The sequence below is a fragment of the Drosophila grimshawi genome, unplaced genomic scaffold (assembly GCF_018153295.1).
Source record: "Drosophila grimshawi isolate 15287-2541.00 unplaced genomic scaffold, ASM1815329v1 contig_311, whole genome shotgun sequence".
In the NCBI taxonomy this organism is placed as follows: Eukaryota; Metazoa; Arthropoda; class Insecta; order Diptera; family Drosophilidae; genus Drosophila; species Drosophila grimshawi.
In genome coordinates, this window is record NW_025063098.1 from 8,483,580 (window position 1) to 8,503,286 (window position 19,707).

General features: G+C 38.0%; 3 protein-coding genes across 6 annotated transcripts in view; 1 reads left to right on the forward strand and 2 right to left on the reverse strand.

Annotated features, from left to right (window-relative positions):
• Positions 1–12,029, reverse strand: part of LOC6563420 (phosphofurin acidic cluster sorting protein 2) — a 36,144-nt gene extending 24,115 nt beyond the window's left edge. The window contains exon 1 of one of the 2 annotated variants that reach the window (XM_001989966.3): positions 11,722–12,029. In XM_001989966.3, coding sequence (XP_001990002.1) covers positions 11,722–11,990 — 269 coding nt within the window. In that variant the 5' untranslated portion in view covers positions 11,991–12,029. The remainder of the gene's footprint in view (positions 1–11,721) is intronic. The other variant, XM_032737215.2, reaches the window with a different exon arrangement.
• Positions 12,030–13,585: 1,556 nt separating this feature from the next.
• On the forward strand, positions 13,586–15,700 carry LOC6563419 (N6-adenosine-methyltransferase MT-A70-like protein). Its single transcript, XM_001989965.3, has 3 exons — positions 13,586–13,798; positions 13,869–14,180; positions 14,240–15,700. The coding sequence occupies exons 1-3, from the start codon at positions 13,660–13,662 to the stop codon at positions 15,622–15,624; spliced, it is 1,836 nt and encodes a 611-aa protein (XP_001990001.1). The 5' UTR covers positions 13,586–13,659; the 3' UTR covers positions 15,625–15,700.
• Positions 15,665–19,492, reverse strand: LOC6563418 (mitochondrial Rho GTPase). 3 transcript variants are annotated; one of them, XM_001989964.3, is made up of 4 exons: positions 18,672–19,492; positions 17,376–18,577; positions 16,785–16,847; positions 15,665–16,463 (listed from the first exon to the last, which is right to left on the reverse strand). In XM_001989964.3, the coding sequence occupies exons 1-4, from the start codon at positions 19,248–19,250 to the stop codon at positions 16,328–16,330; spliced, it is 1,980 nt and encodes a 659-aa protein (XP_001990000.1). In that variant the 5' UTR covers positions 19,251–19,492; the 3' UTR covers positions 15,665–16,327. The 3 variants fall into 3 exon arrangements, with proteins under 3 accessions (XP_001990000.1, XP_032593107.1, XP_032593109.1); XM_032737216.2 differs by having other exon boundaries at positions 16,809–16,847; positions 18,672–19,490; XM_032737218.2 differs by lacking the exon at positions 16,785–16,847 and having other exon boundaries at positions 18,672–19,490.
• Between the last annotated feature and the right edge of the window lie 215 nt (positions 19,493–19,707).

A 19,707-nucleotide genomic window follows, 5' to 3' on the forward strand; every position in this document is an offset into this window, starting at 1 on the left:
GTGAAGTACTGAGCGATGATGACAACTTAGCAGTTACCAGTTGGCAACTGAGAGTGTATGTGTATGTAGAATGAATGCGAAATGCAATCAATAAAATGACACTGGCAAATTGCTTTTGTAACAATCGGCGAAAAATGAAGCGAAGAACGCTCGAACTAACCAGAAGCCGCAACAATGCTTAATAAAGAGCGATGGTCGCTTAGCGCTGGTAGATAGACGGTTAGACGGGTTGGCGGATAGGTGGGTAGGAGGCGTGGTCATATGATATATGGGTCATTAACAAATTGTTCAACGGCTTGGATGTGAAATACATACATATTGTGTGTGTGGTATGTGTGTGTTTTTTACATGCACACATAAGCAATAACTAATAACGAATGCCGCATGAATCTGTCAACCGATTACTCATACGTCATGTTAACGGGGGCGTAGAACCGAGGGCGGATTAACTGATGAAGGACAGGGGGATGAGGGTCACTTAAATGAAACGAGCCACCAACACCACAGGTGACTGGTTTAAAAAAAAAAATAAATAAATAAATAAAATAAAAATTGTCTAACAACAAATTTGCTAACAATGCAGCTGCTAAAAATATTAGTCAGTGAAAACAAAAAAACAGTCTCCATATATGTACATAAGTCCGTGATGAAGTAATATTCTACTGTTTCAGATGTTGTTTTTACTCTCGTAGAAGGTATTATAATTTTGCCGAGTGTGAAGCAGACGTCTCTGATGCCAACAAGTATTTATATTCTTAATCTGCACCACTAGACGAGTCGATATTGTTGTCTCCGAAAACATATAATTAAAATTTCCCCAAAACATACAAAAATATAATAATAATTGTTCCAACTCCCGATTAAAACTTAAAATTCAGACGATTAACTGTGGTCTACAAGGGTATGTAATCTTCGCCGTGGTTAAGCTAGTTGAAATAGATTTTTGTTTTAAAGCAAAAGTTCAAAATTTGTTTATTGATAAATGTTCAACTCATTCAGTCACAACTCTACTTCGTAACAATAAAATAATCTCTCACTAAAGTTTATATTTCCGAGAGCAAACTTACAAACTCATAATTATACATTCTAATAATAAAATATATTTTTATACTGAATTTTATATTTGACTGCTAACTGCGTGTTGTTAGTTTTACTACATTTTTATCTTGCACATTAAGCGTACAGCTAATTAGCCCATGAAAGGTCACTAACTTTATGCCCCATAAACACATATGCATATATATAATATAGTTATTTTGTTTCAAGCGTAAACAGATGAAACTTGTAGCAACAAATTAGACAAAACTATACAAATAATGATGCCACCAAATATGCATATAGAAACATATAGTCGTAAATGGTATATAAAAGAACAAAGCATTTGGCGATTATTTATGTCAGGGTCTGAAACGTACACGAGTACTTATATTAGAATTTCAGATATTATCACATGTATGTATAGTCTTTATATGTAATATGTATGTTTATTTATTAGTTTATACTCAATATTGTGACGCAGTTCTGCTTTTTTTTTTGCTGACGCGCTGCGTGCGCATGAAAATTCACATAAATAAAAATAAAAATGGACCACAACAAGCGTATTTTCAACATAAATAAATAATATATAGAAGAGTCTGTGTAAATACATAAAATTGGATAACTTATGTGTTTTAAACGCCACCCACAAATTCAGCAATAGCTTAAAAACTGACATAAATCTGTTAAAATAAGAAAGCAAACAGGAAAATAAAATTTTGAAGCCCAAGGCGCAAACAAACTGGTCCACGAGGAGTGCCACGACAAAGCGGTTTAAAAACCATTTCACAAACGACGATGGCGCCACGTCGCGCTAATGGGGAATACACGCCCCAAATGCAAGCCACAAACCGGCGCTGCAGGAGAGTGTGCTGGGGAGTCTCCTCAAATTAACTAGCAGCGGACACTTTGCCTTTAAAGTGGTTGTTTGTGAAACAACAACTTGAATTAATCGCCTTACGATATATATTTTGATGTATAAATGTGTGTGTGAGTGTTTGTATAGGTGTGACTGACAATGCCACTGAACACAGCGTGTTGGCCAGCTCAGCAGGATTGCCAGCTCAGCAGGGTTGCCAGCGCCTTAAAATTTGATGGCCAAGCAATTCTTCATTTTAATTGATATCATTTGAACACTTCCGAAATTTCAACAAATGTGGGGATTGGCAATTTTCGCTATGCAAATATAATTAATGCAAAATATAATTTTCAAAATAATTGTTTGTTTTTGTATTTTATTCGATTAACCTTATGTGAATTGAGTGCAAAGATACAAGCTAAGATATAATATATATCATTTACGCAGCTGGACGCAGGCAGACAGCTTCCGAATATGGCTTATGCTCTAATTTATTTTCAACACAAGGTTTTAGCATCCGATAACGCTTCAACAGAATATCACAAATGCCAAAATTGAAACTCAATCCTATTGTTCCCTTATTATATCATATATATATATATATATATATATAGCACCACCAATTCTCCATTGTTTAATTTTACTTAAATTTAATCACATGTTTATATTAAGTTTGATTTATGTGCTGTGTCAAAGATGCTTTTCGATAACACTTCTATGCCTCTTCTAAATTTATAACATACCACACATTTTGATCTCCTAGCGAAAGATTCAAACGCATGAATGCCCTGCTTTTGTATACAAAATCATATATATATATATATTGTGGCATGCCACAAACACAATAAGCGACTTTGTTTACTTTTTCCATGGAAAATGTTTTCAGATTTTTTTTTTGCATTAAAAAAAAAACCAAATTGCTGTAGTCAAAGGAATTTTATCGATTTTTCGCTGAAGTATGGAAAGCAATTGCTGAGATAGAAGCGAACAAATTTAAATACTTTGTATAAATACACAATATGATGAGTAATACAAATTTGCATTCGTTTCCGTTCGCTTTTATCAGTTTAATCAGAATAACTAAAGCAGCAAATAGCGGGTCAAAAGAACTGAATGCTAATAGAGAAAAAAAAATACCTTAACTTTAGAAATTCTGAAATAATAAAAAAAAACATACAATTAGAGCACACAGAGTGTTTGCAAACTTGCGTATATAGGAGTAAAGCTAAAACTCTCTCTCTCCCCCTCTCCCTCTCTCTGTCTAATCAGAAAGTTTTCTGTGTGGACATTGGAAGTAGCTCAACTTTGCCATTAAAACCATTGTTAGATTTGTTGCCAGCTATGCAGCCTGTTCAAAGAGATTCTGTGTCTTGGCTAGAGTGGATAACTGTGCCGAGTGGCACAGTGGCAGTGGCAAAGTTTAAGCCTTTCCCCCCTCTCCCTCTCGAATACTGTTTCGAAATTGCGTTATGTATGCAAAAATGTAAACTACTTTTTTTTATTGTTATTCAAATGAAAAGTTTAATAATTCATGTGTTTGCGTGTGTGTGTGTGTGTGAATAATCTTCGCAGAAGTGAGAATTGATGTCAAGCAGCGTCTTTTAGTTTTGGCCAAAGCGCGTTTTCTGGGCCAACAACTTGGCCGGCATTTCATAATTGACGCCGCTACAAATCATTAACATTTTAAGGCCATTATGGGCAGTATGATCGCTAGTCTCTTCTGCACTGGCTTACGAGTACATTGAGCAAAGTTAGGTTGTGTATTTTCGTTGTGGAGCACATGCAAAAGTTGTTGCGAATTTCGGGCGCCTTTCACTTTCTATTTATTATTATTATTATTATTATTGCCAAGCTACCACTTGGCGGCCACTCAGCGTTCCACACAAATGTGGCAGCATTCGCTTCAATTCAACTTTTGCCACTTGACTACGGCACGAGACTAACAAAGCAACAAAAATTAAAAAAAAAAGCTAAAATAAACAACAACAAAAAAAACAGTTTAAACGATGCGAAATGATTCAGCAGCTGCGAGAGTTTCATTTGCGAATCGTTACTTGATCAATTCACAGCTTTGATACACTACCTACGGCGGGTAGTTGAATTTTGTTATGACTAATGCAACGTTGAACAAATACCTTTTTGTGAATTATATTATAATTAAACATTGGTTATATAAAATACCACATTTTAGACTCAACAAAATAATACTGCAGTCGAGAGAGGGAATTTTATTACTATTTTCTAAATTTCAAAAAGGATTTTATCTAAAGATAAATGTTTGCTTTTCTACTTTTAAATATATTTCCGAAAAATAAAAAAAAAAGAATCTCCAATTTCAAGAAATTATTTCCATATATTTGGAAATTATTTCACAAATTTAAAGATTTTGTATTGTTTTCAAGCCAATTTTGTTTTTGAGTGTATCCATAATTTAACTTTTACGATGACCGATATGCATATTTACTCTATCCAGTTATCTTTTTATTTATGTCTATATTTATCTATCTGTACCAATTTGCATATTTATTTATATTTTCATATATTACTTCATTTAAAAAACTACTATATGGACTATATTAATATGTTTATTTCTCTCTCTCTCTCTCTCTCTCTGTTAAAAAGCAACATTCTGGTAATAATGTGTATTTAAATACAAGGGCATTACGTCTTCAGCATACCAAAGACTTTTGTATTTCTTGTTTTATTTGCTTAATCACTTTATTTAGTATGTGTTTGTGTGAACATGTTTCTGTGTACATTTGTTTGTTTATCAAATGACTGCGGTAACCGTGAATTCCAGTCTCCAGGCCCAGTTCAACCCGTAGCACACTCATGCTCGAGACACGGGCATTTGTCATCATCAGCCAACGACGTCATCATAAGATGAGAGACAATGTACTCTATACTATATAGAGTGCATTAATCATGCCTCATGTGCAAAATTCAATTAAAACATAGTGAACACTGAACTTGAACTGGAAACCTAATTTTGGATTGCTAGTGACTAAAGAAGAAATTACTAATTGGTTTATGTTAATATGTGTCACGTGTAATATACCATTCTAATTTTAAAAAAAGTCCTCTACTATGTAAGCTTAAGCAACTAACACGTAACTTTAAAAATTAACCTTATTGCTCTCAGAAAAAAATGGCGCTGAAATTTAAAAAAAAAACGTCTAAGATGAAAACAAAAAATAGTGAAACACTTTTTTCTATTTTTCAGAAATATATTGCTTAATAACAGAAAATATTTCTAAAAAATATAAACATTTATTTTTAGAAAGAAAATTTGATCTTTCGACTACTATGTAGGAAGTCACTGAACTTGCGAACTCGCATTAAAATCATACTTTTTTTTTAAATTAAATTTATTACCTGTCTTAAATTCTTGCATATGTGAAATCTTAAAATACTAATGTTTGATAATAATATATTCAGCACATAAACAAAATTTTAGTTTTGTGTATACATATAAAAATAAAAAAATTAGACACATTTTTTCTAAATTTTTTAAAAAGAAAAAATTATTATGAAACGAAGGAAAGAAAACACCTGGTTTGTAGAAAGACAACCTGGCGCTTTATAAATATACTTTCGAAACAAATAAGGCCTAGTGGCCAAAAGTATGGTAATCTTCTAATATTCAAGCCAAATTTTATGCTGAGTGTATTGACCGGAGTTACATTTCTTACTTACTTATTATGGTGCTACTTTTAATTGGTAATTTCAGTTGAATGCAAGGCACACTTATGTCTAACAAGATTTAGCAACTTATTCGTAGCTTAGCAAACATTTTCATTGGTGCAACTTTGAAAATTTTTAATGTATCTGATCAAAACTTACATCAATTTAGAGAGCCAAAATACATATGAACTATGCTCAATTTTAATTCAATTATGTTTGTGTAATACACTATTCGGTGATGAAAATAAATGTTCCATGGCAAAAAAAAAACATGTATTACATTTTCAAAAACACACATAAATGGCATAAAATGAACAAAGTCTTTTTGGGCAACAACAAAATGAAATGCCAAATTGAATGCACATGAGACTCGTTGCATCCCAATTTTGATTGCATTTTTATGGCCAATGCAGGAGGCCAAATAGGAAATGCAGTTGCCGTTGGCCTCTAGAAAAAAACCAAGCAACAACAACTACAAATGTACAAGCTTAATTTTTTTGTGTGTTTACTTTTCTTTTTGCTTGTTTTCGTTTTCGATTTTTTTTTTTTTGGTTTTTTTGGGCCACTCCATAAAAGTCATGGGCCCCAAAGTAAAACCTGCGCGGCATTCAACTGTTTCGGCCTGGCCAAGAGTTGCGGAGCGCACTTTACATGCTAATAAATTGCAGTTTTATGGTCTGAATTTGTACATGTGTGTGTGTGTGTGTTTGGGTGTGCTTGTGTGCTCTGTGTGTGTGTGCAGTTGTGAGCGACAGACAAGCAACGATTTATGCAGCTGACATCCGTTGCTCGATTGGCTGGTCGCCGAAGCGGAAGCTTCCTGCGACTAGTCTTAGGTCCCAGTCCCAGACCCGTTCCGTGCTGTCGTTATTGTTATTGTTATTGTTGTTTGTTGCTGTTGCTGTTGGCGTTGCTGTGACTGCTGGCAGCTCCACTTTGGCACAGGTTGGTGTACAACAAGTCAACAAACTTAACGTTGACATTGCATTTTGTTGACGCTACCGCCAAGCCAGCCTGCCAAGCCACTTGCCGTTGCCCATTGGCCGTCTCGTTTGCTCCCTTTATATCTCCACTCTATCTATATATCTTTTGTCGAGGGCTGTGCAAACACAAAAGCCATGCCACAGCTCCTTGTTGGCTGACTCACAAACTACGGATTGTGTTGCCTTTGTTGTTTTTTGAAGCTCCTGTTGCTGCCACTGTCACTCAACGTTCATCCGCTGCATTGGCAAGCTTTTTTTTGTGCTTTGTTCATTGTTGTTTAGACTATCTCTCTCTCTCTCTCTCGCTCTTTCTCTCCCTCTCTCCCTCACTCTCCCACACTCTATTCTCTTTATCTCTCTGTCTCTTTTTATGTAGACATTGGCCAGCTGCCGTGCATTTGCTATAATTGACTCCACTCTCCCTCTCCTTCTCTCTCCAACTCTTGCCCCTTTTCAAGCTGTCGGCCCTAATGACCACAGAGATTTTCCAGCTGGCCGGTGAAAATGCATTAGCGCTAAACCAACGCCAACTTATAGCCAGCCGTAGTGAACGCGACTAATGCGCTTAGAGACCGTTCTCATTCCCGTTGACCTCCTGCCTCTTCCCGTTTCCACACCCGCGTGCTACTTGGGAGAAATGTGAGCCAAGCTAGGCTCAAATTAGTTGAGCTTGCAGCATTTGTGGTATTTAGGTCAACGTTGCAATCGGTAAATCAATGGGCTTTAGAATTGTATCGTTTAGATATAACTACCAGAATTTTGGCAACTTTCTTGTATTTCTATAAAAATGTACTTCCATGCATGTTTTTTCGAACAAGTCAAATTTTAATACACTTTCCCAAAGTACTTTAAAAATTGTCTAAAAATTCCACAAAAAAATTAAATTTACATTTTAAAAATATGTATTGTTTTTGCAACATTTAACAGTTGTTTTTACAAGAAAATTGGCTCGAAAATCGCAAATGTGTTTTATTCTCTTAGCTACATTTAATTACATCTTTTTAATATTTTTTACTCATCTATTTATGTTATGGTTGCACTCATTTTATGAACAGCAAAAGTGTATAAAAACATATGAAAAGTGTTATGTTAGTGGCAATTTTGTATTTTGCTTGCATTGCAATTCTAAAATCACGTTCATGTAGCTAAAACATTATTGTCAAAATGCAATGGAAAACAAAAATATTATAATATTTTTTACAGTTTTCTTTGCTTTTGGACTTTAAAGGCGTCCGAAGTCACGTTCTTCTCCATTGAACTACCCATAAGTAAATTATCCCCAAATCGCAAAATTATTTGCCCAAGACAGACAAACGCTACAAGGGGTATGCATATTATTGCCACGCCCACTTTCACACTGTATAAATTATAATTACATTGAGGGTTAGAGTATCACGCAATCAGATAATGCTGACGTTCTTACATGTTTTAAGCTTCAGTAAATTGAATGCCAAGCCCCTTTGCAGGCAACTGAATCATCAGCATGTAAATTGCATTAAAAAGCGAATAAAATCCATTTTACACAAATTTCCGTAACTTCTCTATTAGATGAACTATAAGAAGCAACAACAATAATAACAACAACGCAATTCGAATGCATTTGAAAAGCTTTTTGTTTAAATAACGATCAGCAACAAAAACAACAGCAACAAAATGCCGCAGACACCAAATCGATGCGGCTGTACTGAAAACTTTTACTCAATTCAATTTGTCAAATGTGCACATATTCATACATATATACATAGGTTCATACATGTATATAGGTATACATACCACACATACATATACACTCACACAGTGTCTCACTTGGTATGCTGTGCTTGTTGCTGTTGTGGCTTTTCTGTTGTTGGTAAGCACAAATAAAAAGTTCAAGGCTAGAATTTGGTTGCACAACAACAACAGTGCCATAAAACAAAATGTTGACATTATTTGCAGAGTTGTCATACCAAAAATTGGATGCACTTACATACGTGTTGCCATTAAATCATAAACCCAATTTAAATTTGACGAAACTTCAAAATATATAGTCACCCATAACTTAAAAATGTCTTGTAATTGAAAGGGTTTTTTCTATTTTTCATTAATCTATTTCTTAATAATAGAAATTTGTTCTAAGAAATAGAAATGCATTAAATAATCTCTGAAATTCAGCAAATGTTAATGAAACTAGACCTCTCAGGGCTACTTTTGACAGAGCTGTTAAATACTATAAAGCTACAAGTTTTGATAAAAATAACTTAAGAAATAACAATTACAAATCAAAGATAAGATTATTATTCAATCAGATTACATTAAGATAATCAAGAAAATGTTTATATGTTACCAACAGTTTCAATTAGTTCCGATAGCCACTTTAATTAAGAGTGCTTAGATTAACACCAACAGCTGCCGCTTGTCACGTTTTAAATTCTGCTTGATATAGATACAGATTCAGATACATACAAAAAGAAAATTTATCTGCATATAGTATAAGTATGTCACTGCTAATTCGACTTGCTTGTTGTTGGCTTTCAATTAATTTCTAGTAGAAACATTGCCGATGTTTACAAATTAACATTGGGCGAAAAAGCTGCTGCTCCGAGTTTATCAAATTGTTGTCGCCAGGCGTTCTAATTATAAACCCAATGAAAAGATGGCTAAGAGCAATATAAACATTTGGTTTCTGTATATCTATATATATATATATGAGCAGGTATATATATAATCTTACGTACTCTGATCTGTCATGTGCTCGAAAACATTTTGTTTATAGCCACACTCATAAATTGTAATCATATATTGGATATACATATTTGTCAAGATAAGATAAAATATTTGATATATATCTATATCGGTGCCTACAAATCGAAACAAACTTGAACTAAGCATCTACAAAGATATCCGAAGTTCGATGCCCACTATAAAATAAAGTTTCAAGTTATCTTACAAACAACAGATAACATATTGTTAAATAGAAAATTATATAACTGTCTCAACACAGAAGAAAGCAAATATAATTATATTGATTATGGATATATAAATAAGAAATAAAGTTTATCTTGGGCACACCGAAGATTACATACCCTTGTAAAACGGCCTTAATCTGACATCATATAAATTTTTGATTTAAGTTAGAAAAATTATATTATTTTTGTTTGTTTGCCAGCTCCGATCAAGAAGACCTTATGGGATTTTCTTCAATGCTTTTCAAATTTGAAAACAACATTAAAATACCTTATCTAGAAGCGTATAAAAAAAAATTGATATCATGCTTCCATATGCTGTTTTCAACTTAAATTTAAGTGTGAATTGATTCTAACTCACACATAGCTTATATAACTCCCTCTCCGTGCATAAGACGAGCAAGTATCTATCTCTAAAAATCAGTGGTGGCAAAACATTTGATTGGAATTTGATGGCAGTGACGGGTTGAGTGAGTTTTGGGCTAGTCGAACACTAAAACCCGACCAACCCGGCTCTCCTTGCCCTGGTCGCTAGCACGTATATTTGGTCAACCAAAGCAAAAGCAACGTTTTGTTGCGTTAATGCCGCGTGCCCCAATACCAGACCGTAATGCCGTACGTGCCGCATTCAAATCGATGCGCAGATACAATCCCATTCACATAAAAATACAATTTACTTATTGAATTTACCAGCTGGCATAGCTGCTGTCAAAAAAAAAATATATATATATAATATATATTTATTGTATATATATATACATATATATATATACATATGTGCTTAAAAGAGAAAGGAAAAATGCTCGCTTTTGAATACAAAAAATTTGCCTTAACGGCAAATTTTTCTTTTATTAACGCTTTGCGAAATGTCAACTTGAAGCTGATAAAATGAGGGGAAAAAAAACATTGTTTGTCTAAATGGCCTCCGTTTCTAATTATAGTCGGGGGTTCAAGCGAGCGCATAATTATAAACAAACAATGCCAGGCAGTCAAAAAACTCGAGCATGGCCCAAAAAATAAAGATTCAACTTCAGTTTCAGCCTCAGCGGTGCATGACCTTTTCCCGTTAAGACAAACAAAGCCGATTAAAGGTAAAAAGGCAGAGACAAGATGCGAAAATGTTACGACATCAAGTTTAAAAAGATTGGCCATAAAATGCGTTCCGTACCTAATAATTCTATATTTATATTTATCGATTTTATGGAATTGCGGTTCGCAGGAATTGCGCATTAAAATTTCAAAGGGAAAGCGGTTAAAGGTTGTTTAATTTTAAAGCGAAATCTAAACTTTATCTTTGTGTAAATATGCGACAAAGTAATATATCTTGCATCTTCTATCTGCAAGTGACTCATTCGTGTTAGCAAACACACAATTTTTATATTAAGCACACTAATATATTTTTGAGGTCACTAGCGCAGGACCCAATAAACAAGTTGTGAGCCAAGCAGTATTATCAAATAAAAACCCGCAAGCATGAATGTCAAGTCAGAGGAAAAGCCAAAAGGCCAATTAATTGTCTCACAATGCCAACAACAATACAAGTAAACAATAACAACAGATATGACAATACAATTGTTATGTAATTATTGTTGTTGTTGCTAACAATAGAAAGAAATGCAAAAATAATTCAACAAGAAATACGTATTTTTCTGTTTTACTTGATGGCGGGTTTAAAATACTCTATAGCAAACATACGACAAAAGTAAATTGGAATGCTGTAGTCGAAAGAGCTCGGCAAGGATAGAATACGGAGTAGTCTTGCTGATTTTATCTTGTTATGAATACATGAAAATACATTTTCTGCGTTTTCTTATCTGCAGTTCTTAAACAGTTCTAAGAATAATTTTTACAGTTGATCAATATTAGGGTTGTCTTGTGTATTTTATCGCTATAGGTAAACGAATTATATCGATAATCGCGAAACGAGAGCAGTTATCGATCAGACGAAATAATCTTGAGAACTTATAATGAAGAATATATATATTTTATGATGTCACAGATGCTTCTTTCTGTCTGTTACATACTTTTTCTCAACTTCATTACACCCAGTTTCCCATTTTTAATGGATATACAAATTGCAAAAGCGAAAACATCGATATATATATTACCTATATCTATATATATCCATATATATCTACCTTTCTCTCTCCCTCCCTATTGCACTTGCTATATCTTTATCAATTGGAAATTAGGCAAATGTTGCTCTTGTTGCACTCACCTTGGTATGCAATTGGGCGGCGTACGATCGACTTCCCAGGCAGCAAACAGTTTCATGGGCACCGGCTTCTGTCCATTGTTTGTTGTCGTCATATTGCTGCCGCTGGCTGCACCAATGATGCCGCCAATGCCCCCGATGCCACCGATGCCTAATCCCGCCGATGTGGCTGATGCAGCGTTGCCCGCCGAGGCAGAGGCTGAGCCGCTGCCACCGCTGCCACTTGAGACAAATTTATCCATCAATTTGGACGATTTGTCCACCATCTTCATGGTTAATATATGTTGTTGTTGTGATCGCAATTGTAGTTTCTGTTGTTGTTGTTGATGGATTTATTTAGCTGGTTTTGTATGTGTGTTGCTGCTTGTTATTTTCTGTTGCACATTATGAATCTAGCAAAATGTGGACTGCAGTTGAATTCCATTTAACTTATTGTATAAATGTTGTGTATTTCTCATTTTTTTTCGAAAGTAGCGTTTGGAGCGTGGCAAACTTTTTTTTCCCCCACTTATACATATGCATACATATATTGTATGTATGTAGTATCTGCTCCAATCTGTTTTTTTTTTTCACCGTTGCACCGATTGAGTGGCTGCTGCTGCCTGCCCTTAACGCACTGAAATGTTGGTCGTTATAGTATACACAGAATCACGACGCATCCAAGACCGAAACCGAGCAGGCGTGCAAACGAGAGGAGATGAAAACGGAAACGGAGCACCTAAGTTGTTGCAACTGCAAAATTCACACAAAAACACACGGATACATCGAATCAATAACACGACTTTTGCGCAAGCATCCAATTTGAATCTGTTACAGAATTTTCACTGCTTTCGTAGCACGTACGAGCTGTGTCTACTTCTATTGGATCAGACTAGATCAGAGCGATGCAAATCCCGAAACGACCGTCATGCTCCAAAGTAGCCGTGCAAATGTCGCGTTATAAATTTCTCACAGTCGCTCAATTTCGCATGCTGAAGCCAGAGTGAGAGAGAGCGTGTGAGAGAGAGAAAGAGAGAGAAATTCAGTGAGCAGCAAGCAAATTCGTTGCTGGGGCGCGTCAAGAGCGCACAAGCGGCAATAATAATAATGTACGGACGCACTCCCCCACACACACATACATACACACAAACACACGCTTACACATACACACACATTCAAACATAACAACGTTGGTGATATTTGCGAATTTTCTATCCGTGTGTGTGTATATTCGCGCATTTTATGCTCTCCTACGCGCGCATAAACAAAAAGTAACAAAAGGCCCACAAAGTGGATGCACATACGTGTATATGTGTGAGTGCTTGTGAGTATGTGTATGTGTGCGTATATGTCTCTGCATATACCTACAATTGTATTCAAAGCAAAGCAACAGCAATAACAACATCCACAATTTTTGTTTGTTTTCGATAATATATCTTCAATGTTTTAAGTAACAAACTCTTTTATGTATTGTTTATAAATTTTATCACGTTTTATTGAGCAAAAAATCGCGGAGACATCAACAACGTCCGCTGTTCGTTTAGATAAACACATACTAACAGCAGCATTCGGGCACACTCACAACAACAACAAACTAACAGTTTGCTGCAATGTTATTAACAGTCCGTGGTTAGACTTGATACCGCAAATCAACAAAATATCACATTTTATTAATGGAAATTGGTGTGATAGAGTCATATGTTACTATCAATTATTCTAGGCACCGACTAGTCAGAAATGACTCAAATAGAGCTCGAGTTTGAATCTGCATCATTAACAGTCAGCAAAAAGGTTAAAAAAGCACCATAATAGCATTGATAAAAATTAACCAACTCTGGTTGCACTGTGAGCACCAAATACTATCGATAACTTATCGCCAGGGCTGCACCAATATTTCTCCTCATAATTTTTTGATGTAAACAAAACGCAATTTTCCGGCAACGCAAAGAAAAATAATAAACAATGGCAGACGCGTGGGACATAAAGTCGCTAAAGACGAAGCGCAACACGTTGCGTGAAAAACTGGAGAAGCGTAAAAAGGAACGCTTCGAAATACTCTCAGACAAGCAAGAAGATCAGACAAATCCCAAAAAGGAGCTCGGTAAGAGGAAGAACAACCGATTAACCAGCAACAAGTAGTAGATGAAGATCCATTAACCCATCTTTCCCAGTTGAGGCCGATGTGGAGGTGCAGAAGGCAGTGCTGCAGGCGCTCAGCGCCAGCACTCTTGTATTGCCCATTGTGTCCACGCAGCTGGTGGACAAAGTGGCTGGCGTCATGGAGAAGGCGCCAACCATGGAAATGGTCAACTTCATACTCGGCAAGCTAGCCAACCAGGGTGCCATTGGTATCAGGAATGTGACAATTGGCACAGAAGCCGGCTATGAGGTCATCTCGGTGCAGACCAAGGAGCTGCTAGAGATCTTCGATGATGTCAACGACAGCTGCCAGCAACAGGAGGAAACGGATGCCAAACGAAAATGTAAGAGAGACATCTAAAAGCATAACCAAAAGTATATTTTTGTATATATTCCCCAACAGTGGAGGAGGGCAAAGATGATGTTAGTGATGTTGAGCGACTGAAACGTAAAATGCTGAAAACTGATTCGAGCGGACGCAAAGAGTCGACAAGTCTGGATGCCTCCGAAGACATTATGATGCTGCTCTCACTGCCCTCGACGCGCGAGAAGCAGAGCAAACAGGTCGGCGAGGAAATACTGGAACTGCTGACGAAACCAACAGCCAAGGAGCGTTCCGTGGCCGAGAAATTCAAATCGCATGGCGGCGCTCAGGTCATGGAGTTTTGCTCACACGGCACCAAGATCGAGTGCCTGAAAGCACAGCAGGTGGCCAACGAAATGGCGGCCAAAAAAAAACAGGAACGTCGTGAGGAGAAAGAGTTGCGCAAAGCGGCCGAGGCCAAGAACAGCAAAATAATCAAGATGAGTGTCGAGGATACCGAAGATGGTGAAATCATCGTGGAGAATATCAATAGCTGTGATGGTGATTCTCAGGAGTCGACAGATGACAGTGAATCCTCTGGCGATTCGGATAAATGCACCAAGCTGCACTTTAAGAAAATAATTCAATCCCACACAGACGAATCATTGGGCGATTGCAGTTTCCTCAACACCTGCTTCCACATGGCCACCTGTAAGTACGTCCACTACGAGGTGGACACACTGCCTCACATCAACACCAACAAGCCGACGGACGTGAAAACGAAACTCAGCCTGAAGCGCAGCGTTGACTCCAGCTGCACATTGTATCCACCCCAGTGGATACAGTGCGATCTGCGTTTCCTCGATATGACTGTTTTGGGTAAATTCGCTGTAGTCATGGCCGATCCGCCATGGGATATACACATGGAGCTGCCGTATGGCACCATGTCCGACGATGAGATGCGTGCCTTGGGCATTCCAGCATTGCAGGAGGAAGGCCTCATATTTCTCTGGGTAACGGGGCGGGCCATGGAGTTGGGACGCGATTGCCTTAAGCTTTGGGGCTACGAGCGGGTCGATGAGCTGATCTGGGTGAAAACGAATCAGCTGCAGCGCATCATACGCACTGGTCGCACCGGCCATTGGCTGAACCACGGCAAGGAGCACTGTCTCGTCGGGATGAAGGGCAATCCGACGAACCTGAATCGTGGCCTCGACTGCGATGTCATCGTGGCGGAGGTGCGCGCCACCAGCCATAAGCCCGACGAGATTTACGGCATCATTGAGCGCCTCAGTCCGGGCACACGTAAAATCGAGCTCTTCGGCCGGCCGCACAATATCCAGCCCAACTGGATAACGCTGGGCAATCAGCTGGATGGCATTCGACTGGTTGATCCCGAGCTAATCACACAGTTCCAGAAGCGATATCCCGATGGCAATTGCATGTCACCCACTGTGGCCGCAGCGAATGCAATTCAAAACTAAAAACCCAATTGAAATAATATTCTATATATACACGATAAGATTAAAGTAAATATTTAAATAGATTTATTGCTCATTGGGACTTGCGCGTATTTACAAGTGTCGACGCTAAATGAATATGCATATATGTATGTGTGTAACTAAAGTATATATATTTTAGAATATAGAGCTGCTAGTTAATCACAACATTTTATGCGTGATCGCTATAAGTATACATATATATATATATATATCCATGTATGTCTGAGTACTAAATGGGCATAAATATGACATAAACGTAAACGTAAATAAGACTTATCGGGGAGTAAAGAGTATATATTATATCTGTATGTCTGTATTTATATATATATATATAGATGTATGTTTGTAGAAATGCATAGTGTGCTTGACTGTAAGAAGATACTATTTGCTGTCCCTGCCTGTATTTCCATTGTCTGTAAGTAAGTAATTATTTATGTACATGACGCTGTTTTTTAATGAATGAAGAACACAACTCGTTTTTTAACATCCTTATTTTGCGTTGTAGTATTTTTTTGTTAACAATAAATTTTGATTGCAACGATCAAAACAAACGAGAAAAATAACATGAATTGATAAACGTTTTTGGGTTTTTTGTTTTTTTTTTTCTTTGCGCAGTTATAATTTTGTGTCCAAAGTTCTCTCTCATTTATAGCCCAATATAAAATGGCAGATTCAACGCTCTCACTTAACGTCCATGCGTTCCAGTTGCACTTATCGCCTTCAGCACTATAAAGCCCAGCACAGTGGCAGCCGCAACGCCCAAGCCGGCTTTTAACCACACATTCGGATCCTCGGTCATGAGTCCAAATTGCCGCAAATATCTATGAAATATTTCAGACAAATTGTGCATTAGTCAGAGGCTAACCAAAGTCATCAATTGCAATATTTGCTGGTGTAATTAAGCAATTTGTATATTGAGCATTTCCCACAATGTGCCTAGAAATATTTGTATATTCCTGGAAATGCACATTCATTTATTGCTAATCACATATGTGTGTGCTATACATGTATATGTGTTATAAATGTATATGTAGATGTGAGAGAAGTTAATGATATTTTGTACTCGAGCAACGCATGTAAAAGATATAGACAACAAACCAGACAATATTAGTAAGAGTTTAAATGGATTATGTAAGACTTACGCCGATTCCCATAGCTGTACCAACCTGTGCTTGTAGAACAGTATCCAGGCGGCTTGAAAGCGCCTACAATCCATAAATCCACAAATCCAGCAATCCAGGATCCAAAGCATTCAAAGGAAGCACAATACATCAATAACAATACAAACAAGAACACCCAACACAAAGACGTAGAGGGGAAGAGTAAGTGGGAATAAGAGAAAATAAACGTAATATATATAGATATAAATATATATGTATATATATATAGATGTGTAATCCAATATATGTAGCCTAGACTTGGGCGCGTGTCGTGCTCTCATTCGTGACACGACAAATAGATTTCAATATAATTTATATAAAAGTAAGGCAAAAAGTATGAAATAAAGAATAATTTCAAAATAGAATTGTCTATATTCATGCGTGCAATTCGAATTCGCGTCGTGTACGAGTTGAAATGTAATACTCGACACTCGCCAAACTCTGTGAAAGGTGCTGCGAGTAGCCCAAGCGGATGACCATGAAAGTGACCGTGATGATGACCAAAACCAAAATCGCAATGCTTGTTAAATGCCCCGATTCCGAGATGAGAAAGCATTATTATGAAATACTCACGGAAACGCTGCCATTGTGGCAAGCTTTGTGTATAGCTCCTTTTTGTTGGTCTTCAGGCTGAACAGATGCGGCGGCAGCAATTTGTATTTCTCACAGAATTCCGATGGCTGCATCAGATAATCCTGGCGTCGCTCGTCGAGATCACATTTGGTGCCCACAATCATGACGGGTATTTTGCTTTCCGCATAGTATTTAATGTAAATGCGGGCGATGTATTCAAAGGAGCGTGGATTGGAGGCGTCGTAAACAAGGCAAGCAACATCACAGTTGACCTCTTGCGGCTGGAGCGGATCGAGAGCGTGACGCACATCGATGTCGCGCAATATCAAATGTTTCTCCTGGCCATAGACCTGCACCGAGTTGATGCAGTGAACAACATTGGTCTTGAACTCCTTGCCCAGCAGCTTGCTCATCTCATCGATGAGAAAGCCGCGACACAAGCCCGTCTTGCCCGAACCCTTCGGTCCGATCACATGGCACTTGTACACGGAACGGCTGCTCTGCCGCTTGGCTAGATCGATGCGACGCTCGCGGGTCACATGGATGGCAACCAGTTGGCTGTCGTTCTCGTGCACATTGAAACCCAAATAGGCCAAATACTCCAGGGTCTTAACCACATCCACCAACGTCATCAGTGTCCAGCGGCACAGCCAGCCATGCAGCGTCACCCAGCCGGCATCATTTGTCGGACACGATTTGCGTATATCCGTCGAATATGACCACGGTGCCGATGGGCAGGTGCTGAATAGCATTTTGTGCTCCTCGGGCGATAAGGCGCCATCGCCATCGCGATCATAACGCTCAAAGACCGCAATCAGAAATTGTTGGCCACGATGCGAGAGCTCCGTACTGCTACCCGGTGGTATTTTCAAGGGCGGACGCAAATACTCCTGGCACATCTCCAACTGATCGTTGTACCCGAAGCGACGCAGCACCGCCCACGTCGTCTCATTGCGACCCCGCTGGATGAACAGGCAGTGCAGGAACAGGAACCCTTTCAGCGTGACAGCATCGTTATATATGCCATCCGGCACATTCTTCTGTATCACGGACTTCACCTCGTCCAGTATTTGCGGTTGCAGCGGTGTGTTGAAGCAGCGCCTCTGGAATAGGTTTAGCTCGTAATCATTTAACAGATTGTCGCTATCAATATCGCATATCTTGAATATGCGCACCAACGACTTCTTGCAGGCGGGCGTAAGCTAAGCAAATAAAGATATGAATTAGTAAACAGATATAGAACAAAGACAACTATTATTAATTAAAATCTCTTTTTGTCTGTTGCTGCAAACTTACATCTTGGTCTTCCATAATATAGAGAGGTGATGTGGGATGCAGTACTGCCTTTTGTGCATAGTAGAACATTTCAGAAATGTTGTGCAACGTTTTGGCTGAGCATTCAACACAGCTTTCGATCTCTGGGTAATCCTCCATAATGGCCAGAACACTGTCAATTGTTGAATACTCGATCAAATCGATTTTATTTCCGACCAATACAATTGGCTTGCGTGCCTCATCCGGTTCGCCATCGGCACTGTTGCATGTGCTCCGCACCAGCGGTAGCCAATGTGACGTTATCCGATCTAACGAATCATCATCGTCCACGGCATACACAATGCAGACGACATGCGCTTTGTTTATCTCAGCGGCCAGTGCATCATCCGATTGCTCCACGCTGGAGAAGTCGACAATGTTGGTGGGCACTTGTTCGGGCGTTACATTCGCCGGTATTGTGATCTCTTCGGCGCGTGGGGGCACCTCCTCCGGATATTCCTCGCTGACCAGCGATAGGATCAATGATGTTTTGCCTACGCCAGCATCGCCGACAAGCAAAATTCGCACATTTTTTCTCTGCGATGCCGTATATTGACCCATTATTATGTTAGTCTTGTTATCGGTTTACGTTTGCGTTTCCAGCAATCTTAATGAATTTCTCTGGCGGATTTGCAGTGAATTTTGATGAATTTTGTTATGCAAAGACCGCAGATACAGCCGAAACGGCAGCTGATTTATTTAGACAAGCGTATCGATACTCTACAACATCAAAGTTTGCAATGCGGCAACAACCCTAGAACAATCCATATGGAGCTGCCGGACCGATTGCCAATTTGAAAACTAAAAATATTGAAACTGTGAATATATTGTTCGATGCATTTGCTGACCTTAAGCAAATTAACAATGATTTTATTTACCTAACCCAAGTGATGGAAACAAAAAACGAAAAAACGTTTCTGGCCAAACACTGCAAGCTAACATTCAAATGGGAATTGTAACAACTGTCTGGCAACGACAACAACGGCGCAGGGACAGAGAAAATTTGTTTTGTGTGTGA

Coding starts and splice junctions, on each gene's coding strand:
- LOC6563419 (XM_001989965.3), top strand. CDS start 13,660: ATGGCAGACGCGTGGGACATAAAGTCGCTAAAGACGAAGCGCAACACG. Junction 13,799..13,868: donor AAATCCCAAAAAGGAGCTCG/GTAAGAGGAAGA, acceptor CATCTTTCCCAG/TTGAGGCCGATGTGGAGGTG. Junction 14,181..14,239: donor AACGGATGCCAAACGAAAAT/GTAAGAGAGACA, acceptor ATTCCCCAACAG/TGGAGGAGGGCAAAGATGAT.
- LOC6563418 (XM_001989964.3), bottom strand. CDS start 19,250: ATGGGTCAATATACGGCATCGCAGAGAAAAAATGTGCGAATTTTGCTT. Junction 18,578..18,671: donor ATATTATGGAAGACCAAGAT/GTAAGTTTGCAG, acceptor TTATTTGCTTAG/CTTACGCCCGCCTGCAAGAA. Junction 16,848..17,375: donor GCCACAATGGCAGCGTTTCC/GTGAGTATTTCA, acceptor TATGGATTGTAG/GCGCTTTCAAGCCGCCTGGA.